The sequence below is a fragment of the Polyodon spathula genome, chromosome 33 (genome assembly GCF_017654505.1).
Source record: "Polyodon spathula isolate WHYD16114869_AA chromosome 33, ASM1765450v1, whole genome shotgun sequence".
Classification (NCBI taxonomy): domain Eukaryota; kingdom Metazoa; phylum Chordata; class Actinopteri; order Acipenseriformes; family Polyodontidae; genus Polyodon; species Polyodon spathula.
Window position 1 is genome coordinate 3,507,254 of NC_054566.1, and position 24,588 is coordinate 3,531,841.

Sequence of the window (24,588 nt, forward strand, 5' to 3'; positions counted from 1 at the left end):
TCAAACTATTGAATTATCTTCCAAACAGAGGCAATCGTATATTTGTTTGCTCTAAGTGGTAATATTTCTGTTCCCCTTTTATGGTGTTTTTTTATTTTCCAGATGAATTTAAATCCTTTCTCAAGAGGCTTCCTTCAACTCACTTCTTGCCCGTCAGCAGTGTTCACCAGCTCTGGGGGAATGACTGGGACCTGCAGTCCCGCTATAGACTCCTGCAAAGCTCCATGGAGGTCCATAAGCTGAAAATGCAACTCACGGCTCGGAAATTGTTTGGCCTTAGTATCCGCTGCCATCACAATCCAAACCACCAGATGCCTAGAGAAAGGTAAAGCTCTACATTCCATACAGTGCCGATAAAGGCCTGTATTAGTGTTTGGTTACAATGAAGGAATAAGTATTTGTGGTACAGAATTCTTCATGGGGTGTTTTTAGCATTTTTCTTTTTTAAACTGAATTTTGGTGAATTCCAGTTTTGCTGTAGCTTTTGGTAATTGCACAAATGCATCATGGGTACTCCATTAGCCCTACGCAGCAGTGTGGTCTTTGGTTGACCGTATCTGGTTGCGCTATTTTATGTTGTACATTTTCTGTTTTTTATTATGGTAAATGACTGTGCTTATTTAGCCAGTCTATAATTTGACTGGAGAAAGATAACGTAGGGTTATTGAAGTTCACAAAAAATACCAGGAACCTTTTCACTTCCTTTTTAGCTTAATTATTGAGCTTATTGCTTTATTTAAATTGCTTTCTTTGTTAAGTTTTCAAGGCATTCTGTTAATGCACATCCATTTTAGTTTTTGGCTGTTCTACATTTTTTTAATGCAAATCTTCATTTTAACAATTTTTTTACACAGCAATACTCACAGATGTTTGATCACCGTCATAACTGTTGCAAGAAACTGGGGTGTAATAATCCAGCACCTCTGCACTTAAGCACTTGTATGTCAGCTGACAAGTTTTCAGCTAATATCCCATCACACCTTTCTTCTTAAAGGTGTACAGCCTCTATATCAACCCCAATACCTCTCACAAGCACCATAGTGTTATGATATCACAACAAAAGGAATACACTTTTTTTTTTTTTTTTTTTTTGGTGCATATATATATATATATATATATATATATATATATATATATATATATATATATATATATATATATATATATAGCTGTTATGTACTATATATCACCTTACAATACAATAATACAACAAAAAAAATTGACTGACTGACAATACCAGAAAATAACACTGTGTAACAATTTTTTTTTTTTTTTTTTTTTTTTTTTGTTCCTGGTTAGTAAGTGTTATTTCCTAATTGCTTATGCCTCAAAAGTATAGAAAATGGCTATTATTCCCCACAAACTTTGCTTTTGTGACCAGGACAGTGAAATTTCAAAATATCACTATTTCCAATGGGAAAACAGGCAAATGTGTGTCTTTTCGTTCACATAAAGTCAGAAAAAAAAACAACATATGAATCCAAATTAACATGTATTTATACTAAAGTAATACAAAAATGACTACAAACGATTTAGAAGTGAGTAGTTTTTTGAGATTTACGATTATACTGTATTTATTTGCATTTGGAAATAGTGATATTTTGAAATTTCACTGTCCTGGTCACAAAAGAAAAGTTTGTGGGGAATAATAGCCATTTTCTATACTTTTGAGGCATACGCAATTAGGAAATAACACTTACTACCCAGGAACAAAAATTGTGTTACATAGTGTAATCTTAATATATATATATATATATATATATATATATATATATATATATATATATATATATATATATATATATTTTAGCAGTCATTTTTAATGTTTTAGTCTCTCCAAGTGCTTAACACAGAAAACCCACCTTTTCAACTCTCGGATTGGTAACACAGCTGTCATGTGGTTCCAAGGTTTTTTTTTTTTTTTTTACCCAGCAATGTGCAACTGATTTAGTCTGCTGGAAGCACAATCATTCCTTTTTGTTAAAGGCACAGTAGCATCTGCAAGATGGGTGGACATTTGTACATCCATTAAAAGAGATTAAACTTTGCCTTATTCAATTGAAAGAAGCAAACAATACTTTGTTCACTGCGCTGCCTGCCATTTTATGGACTCCTTGCCGTGTTCGTTTACCGTCTTTCTTCAAACTTATTTTCCTCCGGTCGCATACAATATCAGATTCAACTAAAACCATTACTGAAAAAATTTAAATCACACAAATTCTAACTACTCCAAAAGTTCCGCCTCATAATGCTGTGGTTACTATAGCAACGCGTTTATAAAGGGACCCCAGCTTGGTAAGTTTCCTTGGTAACAAGCAGCTTTCTGAGGTGCTCAAGGTTTGTGCCTCACGCAGCAGTGTGGCAGGACTACACTGTTCCAGCTTTCTGGTGCTGCGCTTTTGCTACTGCTGAAAGCCAGTTGTGACTTACATAATGTCACAAGCGCTTCTGTGGCCATAAACTTATTTAATACATACATGCTTAACTGTACTTTAAATGTGTTTCCGAATTAAATAAAAAGAATATGCAAAATGTTTTTTTAGCCTTTGGGAATTATTGGTGAGGCCATGCCTCACTTGCCTCTGCTGATGAGCCGTCTCTGTACTCCACTGCCACTTGCTTAATTTTCACTGGCTTTGTTCAAAGAGCCTGTTCTTATCCAAATATCCATTACTGATACCTTCCACAGTGAGACGAACCACATGGGGTTGCTTCTAACGTGTGGCGAGTTGCAGCGTGTGAAGTGATTTAGACATCAGGCTAAACACGTCACATGCTGCAGCTAGTGCAATACAGCGGCAGGCGCTACGTTCTGCCGAAGATGATTTGCCTTGTGAAATTGGGCTTGCCAGTGCGAGGAGGCAATTTTTATTTTGTTTTCCCGGGGACCACCTGCGATGGCCTAGGGGTCCACGAAACACAGGTTGAGAACAACTGCAGTAATACATTTTGTTCAATATATTCTGATTTCAGTATGTTGTCAACATGGTTTGCCAAGGGCACCTACTGTATAGAGAACTGTTATTGCTAACTGTGATATTAAACCATGTATGGCACAGTGCCCCAAAAGATTATTTGTGTGGATGTATTGTTCGCAACACCCCAGTGGTGGTGTTTTTTTTTTTTTAACATGGAAAATGCTCATCATAAAAAAATCCTTCACAGATAATGCTTAAATGTCTTTGCAGCAGTGTTTCTAAACCAAGATGTTTAGCACAAGCAGTCTATGTAGAAAACTGCATTACACATGCATTCAGTTGTCCTGTGAAATGTATTTGGATAGTAACAGCCTAAATAACACTGGTGAATTCTTGTTGTTCAGATATTTTTATAAACATGCACTGTGGTTTGCTGTAAATGCATAGTACAGTGTAGGGAGGATTAGTACACCACAGGGCAGGCTTGGTAAATCACATACTGAACAGGAACAGTAAAGCATGAAAACACTGAGGTCAGTTCGGACAAGCTGTGTTTAATGCATCGTACTGTATAAACATGGAGTAACCTATAATACACATCACAGAAATAAGAACTAGCAGTACTTTAAGATATGTGTCACATTGTTTATTAGTTTTGGTGTTCTATTCCTTTTGGAACAAAATGATTAACACGGTATTTAGCCCAGAATCTCTGAGTGGTAGAAATAAACAGGCTATTTGTTATGACAAAGCACCCAGGAGTGATAATTTACAACATCATTGTTAAAAGTATGCACACATACAAGCCTTTAGAAAGTACAGAAACAATTGAAGATAACATTTGCAAGGAAAGTGTTAATGAGAGTCATTTAACATGGGTAGGAAAGAAAATGAAACGGATTCTAAGATGTAGTTCTCCTGCCAGTTTTGCTGTAACGCTGTCCCCAAATAAAAGAAAGGAAGACACCGAGGTATATGGGAGCCGTAAATACCTATTACGGAGCCTGATCAAAGATGCGTACAGTGCTGCTGGCCATTCATTGTGCTTGCTTAGCCATGAGTACAGATACACATTAATAACAACAACTCAAATAGATGTATATCAATAATAATATAGTATACATCATGTTTTAACTACATACATCATTTTTAGAAAACATTTTCTTTTTTTTATAACATTGACATAAGCAGACCTTGCACAGAAAAAAGTTTAGGTATCATAATTTCTCATTAGTGGCAGTAATGTGATGCAGCCCTAGGCGTTGCAGGCGTGGCATCCCTAGGCTTTACAGGCTCGGGCAGTTGATCCTTGGGAGGCGATGAAAGGTAATCTCCCTCTTGCGGTGGAGGTGGAAGCTGCAGACAGTCTTCCTGCGGCGGCAGAGGCGAGAGCAACCAGTAGTCCCCCTCTGGTGGTGAAAGTGGAAATAATGATGGAAATTATTATTCAAACTTATAACCCATCATGTCATTGCTCTGGATAAATACAGCATTAAATGTAATGTCATTTTAATAACAGTGTCATATTAGCACATTTATTTTCCTTATAGACAAATATCAGTGATAGACAGAAAAGAAAACCTTCACTGTGGTACATTTAGTCTAGTCCTTCGGGGCGTTAGTAACTCCAGCATAGGGGCTGTACTCACCTAGCTGTGTCCCCTTTGCACTGCCAGACTCCTCCCTGTGATCAGCCCGGCGTCACGGTCTATCAGGGCGCTGCTTGCCCCGCAGCTGATCACAACTGACTTTAGCTGATTTGAGTTTAGCAAACTCGCAGTTACACGCTTCCTCCAAAATGGCCAATTCCCAGTTCCCACCTACCATGGAGTCATCCCATCTATGGAAAAGCATACCACAAACCTTACACAGCACCCTTTCTGGTGAGGAGGGAGATTTGCAGCTCAGATTTCTTCCTTTTTAGCTCATCTAATACTGTACATAACACACAAAACCACCCCACTGCGCCCTGATACATACAGTGACTCAAAGTATTCAACCAACCTTGCTGGTTTGTTTTGTGTTGGGTGGGACTTTGTTGTCGCTTTGCTTACTAAGCATATTTGATTCCATGACTAGAGTATTGCTCCCCTCTTCAGAAATATGACTTTAATTAACAAGCCGTCTCAGAATAACAGTGGCTCCAAGATGTTATCCATTTTGTTAAGACTGGCATGGGAGATGTATTAATTCTTGTTCACTAAACACCTGCTTCAAAAATAGGCAAAATATCTGAATGTGGATGATGTTCCCCCAAGTGCAACCCACATGTCATCCATGTACAGTGCTGAATCATTAGGTGGGTGTTTGTTCCTAGTGTTTGTTCTTTCTTTTACCTTAAGGGTCAAATGAACAAGGTTGTTTTTTTATAACACCAGCATGAAGTGGCCAAATTACTTTTTCGTCTACTTTTGTATGCATGTGATTGTAGTACTTCCGTTCTTTATATTCTTCTCAAATGTGTGTAAGTGAAAGAAACAAACATATTTATTTTTAACATGAAATCTCATGCTACACTGGGTTCAATGTGTGCCTGTTATGCTTTGGGATAGTGCTGCACTTCCTTTTTCATTTTACCTGGAGTGTTAAATTGTCCCCACACCTTTAAAGATTTCTTCATGTCACCAACTAACCAATTGGTTCCCCTGCAAGTGTAACCCATTTCCTGAGAGTAAGCCACAGAAACAGAGAACTTTCTTTAACCTAGTGTAGTACCACATGTTTTACACTAAAACTATAGCATGTGTTTTATTCAAAACTGCAATAAAATGTGTTGCTAATAAAAGTACAAAACAGGAAAGATTTATGGAATTATTTTGCTACAACCCCTTTAAAAACTCCCGTAGGATAGTCACAGGCACATAGTGCTGCTGAATGTAACACCGAGATTTGTTTATTGCTGGGATGGAAACACTAAATTGTATCTTTAACTCCATCAAAATCATACTCTGACTGGAGCTAAAGCTGCTCCTTTTCAATCCTTACATATGTTGACCAGTTGCAAGGACCCAGACACAAGAAAGAAGAAGCTGTCTGAACACTGCCAGCCCCTGGAGGGGAGTCTGGGGCTGGATTGTCAGCAGGGTTATCATGCCTGGTCTGCACACTGCAATGAACCATGCAGGATTCGATCATAGAGGCCAACTGCATTCCTGGAACAAACATCAGCAAAGAGCAAGGTGTATTCTTAAGGGATACACTGGGCTATTTGTGATGGTTTCTCATGTTTTTTTTTTTTTTTTTTTTTTTAATGACAAGACTTGTGCATTAAGAAAAAGACAAGACAGTCCATTGCTGGACCAAGGAGATACTACACTGGGTCCCAAGAGAGATAAGCGACCAAGAAGACGGCAAGATGAAAATAGAAACACACCGGAGCAACATAGATGACAGACAGGCTTTTGTGGAAGAAACTTGGGGAGGTCTTCATCCAGCAGTGGTTAGAAAAAGGTTGAAGATGATAATAATGATATATCTGGCAATGGAACCTGAAACAAGCAATGTGATTGGTCGAGCAAGGTTCCAGGTGGCTGTATATTGGATAGATACAGACAGTTGGAGCCTTGTCACATATTCTAAATCACTGCGCTGCCTCACAGAATTTAAAGTATTGGTAACCATCTTGCTTACACACTTGCAGTTACAGATGTACAGCTGTAACTATGTAACTGAGTGACCAATTACCTGCAAAAAATCCCAAAATAGTAAGTAGACATGCCGATTTGGATGAAAAACAATGAAATGGACTGCAAGATAGCGAAGTTTTGTCACTTCAAATAATGCATTTTTAGTGGTTTGTAAACACAAAAGAAAAACACAAAAAGAAACTTCTGCACATTATCCACCCCTCTCATACACAGACCTTGAACAAATGACTGAAATCTGAGACGTCATCGTATTTATTTTTATTTCTCACGTCTGTTCTGCTCAAACAACTCTCAACTCCGCCCCCTGGTGTATCTTTTCAATGGCAATGTCCACAATATCATAAAGATGTACTTTCTTTTACATGTTTTAATTAAATTAATGTACTCAGCTGAACTTAGTGTTTAGTTCAAAGTTATACACGGAACTACTTTATTGGTGTAAGTTTATTTAATTTAAAAAATAATAATTTGTTGACCTAAACATGAAATTTGCTTTTTTTTTCTTCAAATCCAGTTTTACCTGAATTATAAATACAGGGCGTCCGTATACGTTCATTATACAGACTTCTCGGGGTTGGAGGCACTAATCTTCATCTTGTGCCTCACAACCCCCAAAGGTAGAAATGCTCAACATTTTATTTTTGAAATAGCACAGACCCCGGTGTTATTTCTTCTGGATTTTTGTGCTCTCCGATCTCTGTTAGATAAGATTTTACCAGAGCCCTGTCAGCTTTAGTTTTCTTAGATGTCGTTTACATTTTCTTGATGACTAATACAATTTTATCCAGCATCTGTGTTGGCTGGGTGTTGAATACGGGACATGTCTGAGTTTGTGAGACAAACTTTTTTTTTGCTCAAGCTAAATCTTGATTGACAGAGACATCACAAAAGTACATTCTTACTTTTTTTTGCATGTGTCAGTCTACATATATTTATTTAGTACTCCTGAAGGGATATTATTATTTTTGGTTTGATTTATATTTTATTTATGTTTTAAAAAACCCAGTGCGCTATTTGTCAAAGTGCCCTGCTGAACAAACAAACACCCAGGTACCCTGTTAAACTCTACGTCTCTTGGTCCTATATCCACCAGCAGCGATAGCAAGAATCCAGCAATTATGACAAGTTGCCCTGTACCAGAAGGAACGAGCCTCACTTTGTCACAATATAGTCAATTCTCATTAAGACATACTTGAATTAAATTAATGTCATCATGCTACATCTTTTCTACTAGGTACGGGCTAAATTTTGCAGCTGCTTATTGTAAATTACTGCAAATTAACTTTACACAAATGTACTGTTGGTGCCAAGTATTTTGCTCCCCCAGGAAAAAAAGCTGAATAAAACAAACTGCCCAAATTTAAACAGTTGAGTGCCATTTCAAGTTGCCATAGTGTAACTGCATCAATGCCATTTCAATGATGCAGAGAAATGAGTGACCACCACAATGTATATAACAATAAACTTATTATCTCTGCATACAAAAGTGGTGTTGATAATGCAGCACCGTACACGAAAAAGATGGTCCTGCAGATTAACATTCCTGCGAACACTTTGTCAACCATTCTGAAACACTGGGATACCATTATACAGGCCTATGAACTGTAGAACTCAGGATGCAGGTCGGTCGTCTGCGTTTCCGATTTGCTCAATACCCTGATGTTGTGGACGCCTTGCTTCTGTAGTTTAGAAATGTCTGTCATCAGAATGGGACATGTAGGTTTCAAGCCACAATGTACACTTTTTAAAAGTTCACTTACAACAGTATGTTCAATAAAATGTACAGTACTTTTCAATTTACAATACTCTTCATTGTACTGTCATTGAACACTGATTTCAGTTAGTGTAATTTCAATAAAAACTGACAGTTTGCATTTGGCTGACTCCTGATAAGACCATTTTGGGTAATAGTCTTGCAAATACTGCTAGCTTTTCCATTCTAAATGTTGCATTTACTTTGAATTGAGTATACCGTTCTAGGACTGGAGAGAGTAATCTCAGGGCTTAAAGGAATTCGTTATGAAGGGAGGTTGGGGTAACTGAATCTGGTTTGCTTAGTTAGCCTTTTCAATTTGCTTTGACTAAATACTCTTTATACGAAACACTAACTTCACCATTAAAGTTTGAAAAATGAATAGAACACCACCATACTTGTATTAGCACTGCACAGCCTCAGCTATTACCTCCTTGTAACACACTGACAGAGTGACAGAAACCTGTGCTACATGGGAAATTAAGATGTGTGGTTTCAGTTGAAGGCCTAATGCCTGTAAATGATGGTGTATTCAGCGACACTGTGTATTAATCTAGACCAAAGGAAGCTCACCTTGCGTGTCTTATTCATCTTGTCAGAATTAGTATGAAGAAATGCCATTGTGTATTAAGTGTGTCTAATTGGGTTGCAGACTAACTGACAGAGATATGCTCTGTCTGTTAGGTCTCTTCATTTTTTAATGCAATAAAGGTCAGTGTTATGAGACCTGCCATAACACTGTCGATAGGGTGTAGAGCACTGATGTGATGTGACAAGTCTGTGAGGTGTTTAAATTGCATTGGTTTTGTAATGAGGGGAAACTACATCTCAAGAGCTGTTCCTGAATTCAAGTCAAAACACCTTAACACAGGCCACATCAAAAGTGAATTAAATGCAATATTTGAGTAATTGCAGTGAAAACTATTCAGAACAATTAAAAAGGTCAAAGGAACAAACTAAAATGGAATTTGAAACTATTTGATATTTTTCATGACACTGATTGCAGTCTAGTACCTAAACCAATGCCAGACACTGCAATAGTGTATCAGGATTTTGCATGACACTGATGCCAGACACTGCGATAGTGTATCAGGATATTGCATGACACTGATGCCAGACACTGCAATAGTGTATCAGGATTTTGCATGACACTGATTGCAGTCCCATAGTACCTAAACTGCTGTACAATATCTGTTCCAAATCCAGTGTTTTGCCACTGCTGATAATGTTCTAGTGGGGTTAGAGCACTCCCTGGGATTCTGGGATAGAAATAAGACTCATATTGCATAGCAGCTTCATCTTTGAAAAACCAAGGTCTTTTCAATAACAGTGCCTCATCCATTACTTTGTTTCCCCTCCCACTTTGTCTAGACAGTGTTATTTTAGTCATTAGTTCACCCAGTAACTTCCACACACTTTCTTTTTTTAATTAAATGCAGCCTTGGCTTCTGTTGTTTATGTGGCGTAGGAAACAAAGTAATATATACTGTATGTTACAGTTCATGTCTGTAGATTTACCAGCTCAGTGGTCAATGTATAAAATAACTAAGGAGATAGTAGTAAATTACCTCTTTTACTTTCATCCATGATCACTGTCTAGCAACAACAATTCACAATACAGAATAATGTTTTGCCGGTAAAATGATGTACCACACTGTATGATACTTAGTGAAATGCAAAACCTGCTTACTGTTAGGTTATGCTTTTTTCTAAATAACTTAAAACTGGATAATACTAAATCACACTTAGCAGAGGCATGAGTTTTGCTGAAGAGATGTCTTTATTACCAGACCTAATGTTTGCCCTATGGTAATTTTTTATTTAAAATAAAATGGTTAAAGTGATTTTTTTTTTACATAAAGCGAAAGTCAATGGGGGTAAAATTGTTAGAAATAATACCAGAAATTTGTCTCTAATCATATCTGTATATAGGACAAAACTTTAATACTTGGTCTCTGCTAAATGCATACATTATTGTTGTTGTTGTTCTTATTATTATTATTAAGAAGGGATGCAGTGACGTTTACATTGCCATTAAGCACCCCGACGTTACTTTATTTCAGAATTCATCATCTCCTTAGTTATTCTGTACTGAGCTGGTAAATCTACTCACACAACAGTTATTTTCTAGAGTCACCGCTGTGTAAGGATGTTAGGGCAAGAGTTCAATCTATTTTTGCATCTGTGATGAGGTTTTAACCAGCAGGCCAGAATTTCCAACCACTGATTCATATATTAGGGATGGGCACCAATATTGATATTTTGATATAATATCATTCAATAGCAATAATAAATTCTATATTGCGATATTGTTGGATTAAAAAATAAATAAATCACGTACACTCAGACATATGTTTTATTGCCAATACTGCTAAAAATAGAAACGTAATATAATCAAGATTATTTTAATATGCAACTAACCTTATACATGCCAATCATAGTCAGTCTCATAGGCAAACACACACTAAAGTATTATTAACCTATTAACCACTATATACGCTACTTATGCCAAGTGATGTCACACTTAAGGATAGCAGTGTCTGAATTTCCGCCAAATGAGCTGTTTATTTGAAATCATGTTATTTACATCTTTTCCCTTGGCTGTATTGAACAGTTTTAAAATAATGTTTTTTTCTTTGTTTTTTTTTTTTTTTTTTTGCCTTGTTTGTTTAATTTCTGAGAGAAAAAGGATGAGTTGTAGTTCAGGCACAACTACAAAGCATTTAAATATCAACGACAAGAAAAGGCATCACATGACTGAGTAAAGGGAAAAGTGTAAGGTACTGCACGCAGGAAATAAAAATGTGCATTATAAATATCATGGGGAGGAGTTTTTGTTGACTCAGAAATGTCTTCATCTAGACAATGTGGGGAAGCTATGAAAAAAGCCAACAAGATGCTTGGATGTTGAATTTAAATTAAGGGAAGTAATGTTAAAACTGTACAATGCATTAGTAAGACCTCATCTTGAATATTGTGTTCAGTTCTGGTCACCTCGCTACAAAAAAGATATTGCTGCTGTAGAAGAGTGCAAAGAGCGACCAGAATTATTCTGGGTTTAAAAGGCATGTCATATGCAGACAGGCTAAAAGAACTGAATCTATTTAGTCTTGAACAAAGATGACTGTGGCGATCTGATTCAAGCATTCAGAATTCTAAAAAGTATTGACGATGTCGACCCAAGGTACTTTTTCGACCTGAAAAAAGAAACAAGGACCAGGGGTCACAAATGGAGATTAGACAAAGGGGCATTCAGAACAGAAAATAGGAGGCTCTTTTTTACACAGAGAATCAACTCCCCAGTAATGTTGTTGAAGCTGACACCCTGGGATCCTTCAAGAAGCTGCTTGATGAGATTCTGGGATCAATAAGCTATTAACAACCAAACGAGCAAGATGGAGTGAATGCCTCTTCTCATTTGTAAACTTTGTTATGTTCTTATGTACATATAGCGTATAGCACGGCTTGCATTCTAATGAGCCTCTTCACACTGTATAAATCACTACGCACCACTGCATTCTAAATTCCATGACAAACTGTCATTTTATTTGTTATTAGTTACAAAACCACTGCCAAAATTGACTGGCATTTCACCTACTTCCTTTAATATATTTGGGGAGGAAACTCCACATAACTGGTACAACATCAACTTTCGGAGTGAAGACAGCAGTCGCTCTGAATAAAAATAAAATAAGTGCACCAGCAAGAGTAGACGCAGCGAAATGAAATAGAAGAAAACAAAGATAGAAAAAAACACACACACACACAAAAAAAAAAAAATTAAGTACAGCATGGGCTGGTTGATGTACTTGAAAAAAATATGGATATTCATTTTTATGGAAATAAAATCTCAACAACATTAAGGGAATTTTATGCCAGTGCAAGAAATTCAACTGCAGACAAGTGTTCAGTCTTCAGTTTTATAAGGCCGAGCTGGACTAAATATGTATTTCAACAGTAGAAGTTTTAACATCTGTGCTGACAGCGAGTTTAAAACCAGCAATAATGTATGCCTGTCAGTCAGGAAAACTCTTAGAAAAACAGGTTAAGACAAGGCCCACCCCCCCCCCCCCCCCCCCCCCCCCCCCCCCCCTCTCCCTCATTTTCGATGAAATTCACAATAAACGAGCGTGTGCAATTTATTTTTAATAAGTGAACAATGAATTTAATTAAATTTGGTACTATATCACACTGTAGATGTATACACAATAAAAGTTTCTAGTTTTGTCTTCATTTAAATATGTATTAATTATTTTTCTTCCCACAAATGACAGGTAGCCGTGTTATAAGCGGTATAAACCGCTTTGGGCCGTGAGGTTCTGTTGATATATACAATAATATTTTTTATTATTGTGTATTATTAGATGTATTGGTAGAAGCCTTACACTTTCTGGTGATTGATAATTGCAGTTACTGTACACGTTAATGTATGATGCACACTAATTTTATTGTGCCATACTATGGTAATCGGAATGAATATGTGATTTGTATGGTAATACATGATAATATATTTAAATGACGCACGTGAATAATGAGATGAGCAATAGTCCACTGTATTTACACAAGGGCGATCATTTTAGTGCACGCATTAAACCGATTTGTTAGTGGGTATGGAGACCAGGCTTTAGTGACTGATAGGCGCGCTATTTAAACCTTTCTTTTTCTGGCCTGAAAAATAGTAATGTGCACTTAGGTTCTTTTTACTGACTCGATTAGTTTGATTCATTCAGTTTAGTGAATCAATTCAACAGATTTGTTCGTTTGAGTCCCCGAGTCACTAACGCGAAATAAATACATCTTGCCGAATTACTTGGTTATGATTTTTTTTTTTTTTATCCCTCTTGCACCCTATTTTCAAATCATACTAGTAACTTACCTACCTTTACTGAATCAAATTAAAAAGTAGCACGCCTATTTATACACAAATAAGCTTACTTGACTTGAAAAACGCCTTAAACAAATTCCTACATGGTTTGCTTGAACGAGTCCTACACAACAAGCTTCACTATGAAAGCTGAAAGTTAATTTTAATAAAAGAACAAGTTTTTAATGAAAAAAAGAAAATTCTAAAGTAAAAACGGGCTTCCGTTATTTTGTAATACCACTGCTTCAGAATACCAGCGTTAATGGCAGAAACATTTTATTTAGAGTTGTTAACTGTGTTATTCTCAGTCGATCTGGCGCGTCATTGGTACACTGTGCGTTCATGCTGTAGTGGGCGTGGATGGTTCAGTCCACACGGGGTAAAAAAGCATTTTGTTCTGATGCTTGTCATATATTTTTAAATCGCATCTCTAAGCAAAGGAACAAGGTAAAGTCACTTTGGAATTACTTTGAGGAAAAAGCAAACATCCATAATAAACAGAATGCGACTGTGAATACGTATAACGCGATTTTAAAAAGGACTTTTTTAAACAGAACACTAGTGTAAATTAATGTTTTTTTTTTTTTTTTTTAAATCATTAAAAAAAAAAAAAAAAAAAAAAAAAGCCCTATGTAATTTGTCAACAGAAGGGGATATTTAAAAAATTAAAATTATTATTATTATTATTATTATTATTATTATTATTATTATTATTATATTTATTTGTTAACAGGAACTTATATTAATATAATGTAGAAAAATAAAAGGTTTCGTTTAGTTTGTTTTATTCACTTTGTGCCCATAGGGCAGGCACAGGTACATCTCAGTAGTGCAGTACAAATACAAAGAGAGACATTTACTTAGAAAAATAATAAAACAAATGCTTTTAAAAAGACCAAATTCCCATTGGGCTTATTTATTTATTTATTTTAGATTCTCTTGATTTTTTTGTATTAAATGCATGACAGCCACTATATATCGTTACCTTTATTAAAAATGTGCTCGGGTGATTCTACTGATTTTAATCTACGAGTTAATCAGCTAATGCCCATAAATTAAAGGATCAATTTGAATCGAGTGACAGCCCTAATTTCAGTATATACTTTGGTGTGTACGTGTTTTTTTTTTACTTTGTCTTTGCGATGTTAAAACGTTATTTGCTTATTTAGGGGTATTTTGCATGGAAAATACTAAAAAAGGCTGTCAGTATACATAAGAATGTAATATAAATAGTGTGTGTGCATGTAGATATGGTTTAAACATTTAAACACCGAAACCTGCATAGCATTTAAATGTTCATAAAAATGTACCAAAAGCACATCCCTAATAGTCAATATGTTGTGTGATATTTTAGTAAATTAATTGTCATATATCTGGGGTTTTTTTTGTTTTTCAGGTCTGTAATGCAGTGGCTTAACCGGGTCCAGTCCTTTTTGTACTGCAATGAAAATGGGTTTTGGGGGACCTTCCTGGAAAGCCAGAGGACCTGCGTCTGCCACACAGGGGCCAACCTGTGCCAAAGACCCATCCCCTGCATCATCGGAGGTAACAACAGTTGTGCCATGTGCAGTCTGGCCAACATCTCTCTGTGTGGCTCCTGCAACAAGGGCTTTAAGTTGTACAGGGGCCGCTGCGAGCCCCAAAATGTGGACTCGGAGCGCAGCGAGCAGTTCATCAGCTTTGAGACCGACTTGGATTTCCAGGACCTTGAGCTCAAGTACCTCCTGCAGAAGATGGACTCCCGTCTCTACGTCCACACCACCTTCATCAGCAATGAGATCCGCCTGGACACCTTCTTCGACCCCCGGTGGCGCAAGCGGATGTCGCTCACCCTCAAAAGCAACAAGAACCGGATGGACTACCTCCACATGGTCATCGGGCTCTCCATGAAGATCTGCCAGATGAGGAACAGCAGCATCGAGCCCATGTTTTTTGTTTACATTAACCCTTTCAGCGGCAGCCACTCGGAAGGATGGAACATGCCCTTCGGGGAGCACGGTTACCCCCGTTGGGAGAGGGTCAGGCTCCAGAACACACAGTGCTACAACTGGACACTCTTGCTGGGGAACAGGTGGAAGACCTTTTTCGAGACTGTGCATATTTACTTGCGGAGTCGGGCCAAGCTGCCCACGACGTTACGCAATGAAACAGCTCAAGGGCCCGTGGATCTGTCAGACCCAGCCAAGCGGCAGATCTACATCAAGATCTCAGACGTGCAGGTTTATGGGTACAGCTTACGTTTCAATGCTGACCTGTTGCGGAGCGCCGTGCAGCAGGTCAACCAGTCCTACACTCAGGGGACGCAGTTCTACTCCTCCTCCTCCGTGATGCTGCTCTTGCTGGACATCAGGGACAGAATTAATCGTCTCGCCCCGCCAGTGGCTCCCGGGAAACCCCAGCTGGACCTCTTTTCCTGTATGCTGAAGCACCGTCTGAAACTCAATAACAGCGAGGTCATTCGGGTCAACCACGCACTGGATATGTACAACACAGAGATCTTAAAACAACCAGACCATCTGACTGCCAAACTGTGTTGAACTGTTTCTTTTGTCTTTTTTCTTTAGCTTTTTTGATGTAAAATTAGAATTTGTAAATGTAATTATAAGATAAAAAGAGAAATCTCCGCCATTTAGCTGGAAATGGAACCCATTTAACAGACTACCATATTTGTCTGAGCATGTTTGTTGTTTCCTTTAACAGACAAAAAGAAAAGAAAAACAATGGTTATCATGAGGCCTTGAATTTATTCGGTAAAAACTGAACAAGCTCTCAAATACTGCCATTCTTAAATCGGCTTGAACTTTTTAAAACTTACTAATTAATCAAATCAGTGACAGATAAGAGCAGTCAAAATGATTTATCTTTTTTATTTTAGCAACACATTTTGTGAAATAACAAAAGGTAATGTTTAATATGAACTAATTAAAATATATTACAAAAGAAAAATGTTGCTGCTTAGATGTGAATATTATTTTATCTTGTACGTTAATATGAGCAGAAAACCATAGCACACTCTTAAAGGGATCCTGCTCTTCGTTACATCTTAAACACAGATGCACTTTTCTTTTTCTGTTTAAAGAGAAGTTTGCATACTATAATACAATGTTGTCCTTTTAATTAAGACAGTCAGGATGAGTGATTTTTTTTTTATATATATATTTTTTTCAAATACAGCACAGGTCTTAAAATGCTCTTGTTTGCGCTGTATGTAACTTAGACACCAAAATATCAGTGTTTTCGTGTGCGTTTATCTGTGTACATACATAAACCTGTCAATGTTTGCAAAAAAAAAAAAAAAAAAAAAAGATGGTCTCTTATGACCAGATTCACACAAACATGCTCTGCTGTACAATTGAGGAATCAGCATTACAAAGTAGATGACTGTTCCATGGCAGTCCTAAGGAAGCATTTCCTACATAGTGATTTCCATTGTAGCTGCATGTGTCTCCTGCTTGCAGTTGTGCCGGGCATAAAGGATGTTCTCAGAGGTGTAACTAAAGCACTGATTATAGCCCTGGCCACTATTCATCTTACTGTTTATTAAGAAAGCCTTAAAATGTTGGAGACAGAGAATGTTTGGGCTTCACTAGTTTTCCCCTGTCTGGATTGTAGCTGGGTAAATGTCTCTTTCGGAGCTTGATACAATATAGGAAATATATACCATGGAGTGTCAAAATCTTAATTGTCTAATTGTCCAGTTTTGTTTCTTTGTTACCATGTTTTTACCTACCTTCAAATGAATGTGACAAAAATTAAATCATATTTATATTAAAAAAAGTTATATTTAATATTAACAGTGTATGTGTAAAAAAAAAAAAAAAAAAAAAAAAAGAAGCTTTGTTATTTTCAGTAGTTCATTTTTGAAATATGTAAAATCTTTGATATAGGTTCCTTTGGCTTCTTAAAAAAAGACCCTATTACTATTGATGTAACATAGATCGAAATGGAACATGGTTGACCAGAAGAACAAGCAGTACACAAATTGCCATAAGTATGAAACAGTATCCAAGGTAAATGATTAATAAACGACTGATTGCTTCTACAAAAGTCACCTTGGGAAATGAAAGTGGTGTCCTTTATATCTGCTCTGCTGTCGGTTTCACCAGTGGCATGCAAACTTTCTATACGCCACCCCCTTTTCTTAGCATACATGTCCATGGTCTGCAGTGGCATAGCTTGGGTTCGAAAACAACGAATTTCTAAACAGAATAAACAGAAACCTTCACGCAGGCGAGGCGGTTTGTTATTTCGTTGGCTTAGTAACAGCTATCATGCATTTTGTCACACTCAACCTGGGTCAAAGCGTGACATCTCTTGTATTTTTTCTTTTATCAGGTGATGCTCTATAAGGTCTTCATTTTGTAGGTTTTTCATACCAGTATTAATTTCATGCTTTACTAAGGAAGTGCATCCCAGAGTATTAGTGTAAACATCGGGGAACAATTTAAGAACATCTATTCATTGTTCTCTGTGTTCAACAGGTACAGCTATATCTTGCCAGTCACTCTTTCCCATGTTTCTCAGCTTATCCTTCCCATAGGTAGGACATTCACTTTCCTGGAAACATGAATCTTTTCTTGTTCAGCAATTTCCTTCTGAGCTTCATCATGCACATGCATCACATAGGACTTACTGTCTGCCAATTCCTTGTGCTCCTCTCCAACTACTTTACAATGGTATGAAGTAACATCATGTTTCTTCTATTTTCCCCTCTTGTGTTTTCACAAGTTGTTGAAAAGACTGAAACATTTTTGCCTGCTCAACTTCAAAAGACTGTTTAGTCAAAACCAACTCCCAACCAAAACCAACTTGCTTAATCTTTTAGCAAAATCCTCCTGCAGCTCTTTTTTACAACCATTGATAGCATTTAACAAGACTTGTACATCATTATTGCTTATCCCAGTTTCAGGCAACTGTACAGTTTGATGCGGTATATTTACAGCAACAGCATCAACATCAACAGCTGATTGCTCCGGTACCTGCAAAAGACGCGCCTAAACTCCTGCGACGACGAACGATTATGATATATATATATATATATATACTATATATATATATATATATATATATATATATATATATATATATATATATATATATATATATATATATATATATATATATATGTATATATATATATGAACAAAATAAACACCTAACTCTTAGCAAACAATAAACAGCGGTGATCAGCATCTTACCTTTTCTGTAGACAGATCTCACCTTTTTGTTTCTTGTTTTATGCTATTTATTTTTAACTATTTACAAACAGTTCGGTTTTTCCCTGTTTCAAAAACAACGCTGCTTCCCAGTGTTGGCCCACACTGAGCGCACCTTGCGTTGTTCTTTTAAATGTTTTTTTTCTACTCGGGGATTAAAGGGACAGGCTTGATTTTGGCCCGTTACAGAGTTACTGTACATATTGTGCCCAAAAAGAAAACACCCAAGAATTTTGGAAAGTAACCGAAACAGTCATTTCCACGTAGTATATACAAAGCGAAAGCCCCCTCAAAAAAAAAAAAATGATTTGGGGGCATCTACATAAAACTCAAAAATAGCTCAAAATGAACACTGAAAATGAAATTAGTAAACACCAAAAAACAGAAGCCCTAAGTATAATATAATGCAGTTATATTTTTTTTCAACCTTGAGATTTAAACCTGCCCTTCACATCTCTGCAGTGTGAGATTTAAACTTGCCCTTCACATCTCTGCAGTGTGGGATTTAAACCTGCCCTTCACATCTCTGCAGTGTGGGATTTAAACCTGCCCTTCACATCTCTGCAATGGACACTCATACGTAACTCCACCATCAGTGGGAGTTGGAGAGAGGGATCTGCCAGCCTTGCAATCCTACCTGCAGCTGACAGAGTCCCAGTTGAAATTAATTCGATATGGATCTACTGCTGATGGAAATGAATGAGTCTGATTTCAAACCAATTTCAAGTCAGATGGAAATAAAGCAATACAAGATCAGTCAGCAGAGGGATTAGCAGTCTAATTTGTATTTATTAATTTACTATTTTAATGGTTGGTCCTTGGGTTGTAAACATCTCATATGCATGTCCTGAGGGACAACGTCTTTACATGCACATGCTCCAAGATCGCACATTGCGTTATTTAAACTAATAGGTACATTCACAATTTCTATAGTTCCTACAAGTTCTAAGATCTCTACATAACATGTAAATGTAGCATCAGAATAAATGGGTACACTTAGTTGATAAAACGCAATTATTCTCAAATGGTTTCAATGTAGCACAATTAGAAGGAGGCAGCCGGAGGTTATTTAATAGCCCACCATTATATGATTGAATTCAACTGATGTAGATTTCATAAAATTATCAGGTATGTTTCACCTTTCAAGAAAATTGAGGCTAGAGCAGAATTTAACCCAAGTGTCAGGGAATTCAGGATTGACAGAATAATGGTTGTGACATTTTAAGCTTCATGGTAATGTTACATATACTTTCCAAAGAACCTGGCTATTGATATGTATTTCATATAGTAGGCAGATAAGAATTCAATCTTAAAACAATTGATAGAGGATAGAGAATTTAGGTAACCTGAAAATTAAAAATTGCTATTTATTCTGACACAGTTGTACTGCTGTACTGCTTGAAAACTAATATATATATATATAGAGTCAGTCAGTGGTTGGTTAAAACCTCATCATAGGAGGACAAATAGATTGAACTATTGCCATAACATCCTTACACCACCAGGAAATAGTCTCCATTTTTCATGTGATTGGTTCACATCACTGTCAGTCACGCCCCTTTTCAAAGGAATGCGCGCCACTCCTAACAACAACATCAAATGGCTGAACGAAAAAACTACTGAATGGCAATTCTGCGACTTAACAGAAAATTAATTACAAAGCATACTACAAAAGAAGAAAAGAAAACTTGCGGTATGAACTTCAGAAACGTTTTCTGGTATTTGTGTTATTTACTGTTAATTATTTACTTATGCTGTGTCAGCTATATTTAAACAAAATACTGTAAAGCCATACTTGTTTGGCAAATCACACCCATAAAATTTGCTTCTGAAATTTAGGCACCCTGTTGCACTGGTATTAGTATATTACTAAACTAAGATATTCATGCCAAAAATAGTTACATTTTTTTTTTTATTCGCAAATAATGTTAGCACCTAACACTAACACAAGATCTTCTAAATTTAATATGAAGATCAGTACTATACAAAACCAAACTTATATTGGGTTGGGTCACCGTCTGTCCCGATTACAACCTTGACACAATGTGACATAAACACCAAAAGGTGCTTGTGTCTTGAGGGCTGGGTGTGTTATGGAGATGCTGTCAGTCTCACACTCTGCACAGTGCTGGGTGTGTTATGGAGATGCTGTCAGTCTCACACTCGGCACAGTGCTGGGCGTGTTATGGAGATGCTGTCAGTCTCACACTCGGCACAGTGCTGGGTGTGTTATGGAGATGCTGTCAGTCTCACACTCGGCACAGTGCTGGGTGTGTTATGGAGATGCTGTCAGTCTCACACTCTGCACAGTGCTGGGTGTGTTATGGAGATGCTGTCAGTCTCACACTCTGCACAGTGCTGGGTGTGTTATGGAGATGCTGTCAGTCTCACACTCTGCACAGTGCTGGGTGTGTTATGGAGATGCTGTCAGTCTCACACTCGGCACAGTGCTGGGTGTGTTATGGAGATGCTGTCAGTCTCACACTCTGCACAGTGCTGGGCGTGTTATGGAGATGCTGTCAGTCTCACACTCTGCACAGTGCTGGGTGTGTTATGGAGATGCTGTCAGTCTCACACTCTGCACAGTGCTGGGTGTGTTATGGAGATGCTGTCAGTCTCACACTCTGCACAGTGCTGGGTGTGTTATGGAGATGCTGTCAGTCTCACACTCTGCACAGTGCTGGGTGTGTTATGGAGATGCTGTCAGTCTCACACTCTGCACAGTGCTGGGTGTGTTATGGAGATGCTGTCAGTCTCACACTCTGCACAGTGCTGGGTGTGTTATGGAGATGCTGTCAGTCTCACACTCGGCACAGTGCTGGGTGTGTTATGGAGATGCTGTCAGTCTCACACTCGGCACAGTGCTGGGTGTGTTATGGAGATGCTGTCAGTCTCACACTCTGCACAGTGCTGGGTGTGTTATGGAGATGCTGTCAGTCTCACACTCTGCACAGTGCTGGGTGTGTTATGGAGATGCTGTCAGTCTCACACTCTGCACAGTGCTGGGTGTGTTATGGAGAACCTGTCAGTCTCACACTCTGCACAGTGCTGGGTGTGTTATCATCTTTAAAATACACTAACCATCACTTGATCTAAGACTTGATCTGCAACAATGCTTAAGGAAACAATGACGTTATATATTGTTGGCATTATACAGCTATATGTTTTTCATGCAATTAAGTGCTACTAACATGGAAGAATTAGATTTTTTTCAGGAATTTTAGTTTCTTCAAATTTTAAGCAATGTACCTCCATGGGATTGCATGGGAAGCTTGGAACCAAGTTACTGTTTGTGATAGATCTAAGAATTTAAACTTAAATGGCTTCTACTGTGGTATATCTATAAACCGCACCCGATGACTGAAAATATAGGTAAATTAAAAGGGACAATCTTTTCCAGTGAAGACTGCAGAAAGACAACCAGCATATAATAGAAAAACTCAATTGTGTTCAACAAGTTACAGACTGACATTCTTTAAGGTCAGACACTTTTTTAGTTTCCATCTGACCTCAACAAGTTGTTAAGAGAGTAGCTCTCTAATGTCTATTTTTTTAATGGGGCATTTTTGATCTTCATGTATTATTAAGCCTATTAATTATAAAGGAGCTATCACTTTAAAGAAGGGTTATGAGATTGTAATTATAACACTCCCATAAATCTTGACATGGTTTATGGTTTATTGAGTTCAATGTTAACTAATTATATAGAGATTGATGGGAAAATGTATTGTTCAGGACTTAAATGATAACCATATGAATGTTGTCTCCAAGTACACCTGTTGTATAATCTAGTTATTGATATTTTGTTGGTACTATCAACTTTTAACTTTCACGCTTTTGTTTTTTCAAGTCTTGTTTTTTTTATTGCATTTTGCTGCCTAGACAGTGAATATATACTGTGCTCCCTCGTTATAAGGCTCTCGGTTATAACACGCTTCAGATATAATGCTCCTACAGCATGCCCCCCAATTCCCTATACTAGTGATTCATGCAATATTTCTACAGTAAATACAGTCCTGTGTTGTTCAAACTGTAAACAACTTCTCAGTCTGAACTGAAGAAAAGCTGCAGTGGCACTTTATAACACATCTTATTCAGCATTCATTCTCACACTTGGTTTGCTTGTCTGTTGCTTCAAACTGAACTCCCTACCACCATTTAGTCAGGCTATTTATAGTTTAAAAACTACTAGTTAAAATTATCTAATTACAAACTTAGAAAGGCAAACCATGAAGGTATGAAACGGAGACTTAAAAACATCCACGGAAAAAGGATAACTTTTTAAAAAATGTAGTACCTGAGGCATAAAACAATTACATCCCAAAAGCAGACATCTAAAACAAAATTGCCAAAATGGTTTAATAGATCAATTAAAAAATTTAAAAGGGACGAGAAACAAAGTACACAGAAAGAGTACATGGAACTGCAAACACAAGTCAAAAAGGAAGTTAGAAAGAGAGAGATAGAAATGAGCATTGCTAAGAGGGCTAAAACCAATTCCAATATTAGAACAGCAAGAGAACATTCAAAGAGGAGGTAGAATATTTAAGAGTTACAAACATCAAAATCATAGATGAAGAGAAAAAAAATTGCAAATATATTAAATGACAACTTTTCACAAGTTTTTACAAAGGAGGATATGGACAACATGCCCCACATGTCGACCTGTTCTTATCCAGTTTTAAATAACTTTAGCATAACAGAGGCAGATGTGTTAAAGGGTCTAGGAGCTCTTAAAATAAACAAATCCCCTGGGCTGGTTGAGATCCTCCCAGTAGTACTCAAAGAAATGAAAAAAAAATATTTACAAACCGCTAACCAAGATCATGCAACAGTCTCTTGACATGGGTTGTACTGACTGGAGAATTGCAAACGTAACACCAATCCAGAAAAAGGGAGACAAAACCAAACCAGGTAACTGCAGACCAATAAGCCTGACTTATATTATATGTAAACTTACGGAAACTATAATAAGATCCAAAATTGAAAATTATCTATATGGTGACAGTATCCTGGGAGACTGTCAGCAAGGTTTTATGAACGGGTGATTGTGTCTAACTAACCTGCTTGATTTTTTTGAGGATGCAACATTAACAATGGATAATTGCAAAGCATATGAAATGGTTTATTTAGATTTCCAGAAAGCTTTTGACAAAGTCTCATGTAAAAGATTAATTCTAAAACTGAACGCAGTAGGAATTCAAAGAAATGCATGCACATGGATCAGGGAATGGTCAACATATAGAAAACAGAAAGTACTGATTAGAGGAGAAACCTAAAAATGGGGCGAGGTAACCAGTGGAGTACCACAGGGATCAGTATTAGGTCCTCTGCTATTCCTAATCTATATCAATGACTTAGATTCTGGTATGGTAAGCAAACTTGTTAAATTTGCAGATGTCACAAAAATAGGAGGAGTGGCAAACACTGTTACAGCAGCAAGGGTCATTCAAAATGATCTAGACAAGATTTAGAACTGGGCAGACACATGGCAAATGACATTTAATATAGAATAGTGTAAGGTACTGCTTGCAGGCAATAAAAATGTGCATTATAAATATCATATGGGCGATATTGAAATTGAAGATGGAAAATGTCTTCATCTAAGCAATGTAGGGAAGCTATAAAAAAGGCTAACAAGATGCCTGGATATATACTGAAAAGAGTTACATTTAAATCAAGGGAAGTGATGCTAAAACTTTACAATGCATTAGTAAGACCTCATCTAGAATATTGTGTTCAGTTCTGGTCACCTGACTACAAAAAGGATGTTGCTGCTCTAGAAAGAGTACAAAGAAGAGCGACCAGAATTATTCCGGGTTTAAAAGGCATGGCATACGCAGACAGGCTAAAAGAATTGAATCTATTTAGTCTTGAACAAAGATGACTGTGGCGATCTGAATCAAGCATTCAGAATTCTAAAAAGTATTGACGATGTTGACCCAAGGTACTTTTTCGACCTGAAAAAAGAAACAAGGACCAGGGGTCACAAATGGAGATTAGATAAAGGGGCATTCAGGACATAAAATAGGGGGAACTTTTTTACACAGAGAATTGTGAGAGTCTGGAACAGTGAATGTTTCAAGGAAGTATGAACTTCAGGTCATCCAAGTATATGCACCAACAACAAGCTATTTAGATAAAGAAGTTGAAGATTTTTATTAAGAAGTACAAGAACTACATGAAAATG

At 37.2% G+C, this 24,588-nt stretch overlaps 1 protein-coding gene across 1 annotated transcript in view; it reads left to right on the top strand.

Moving 5' to 3' along the window:
• LOC121303499 (BMP/retinoic acid-inducible neural-specific protein 1-like) overlaps positions 1-17,343 on the top strand; it is a 107,663-nt gene extending 90,320 nt beyond the window's left edge. The window contains 2 exon segments of the mRNA XM_041234218.1: positions 103-325; positions 14,579-17,343. Of these exon segments, the coding sequence (XP_041090152.1) occupies positions 103-325; positions 14,579-15,719 (1,364 nt within the window). The 3' untranslated portion in view covers positions 15,720-17,343.
• Positions 17,344-24,588: the final 7,245 nt, after the last annotated feature.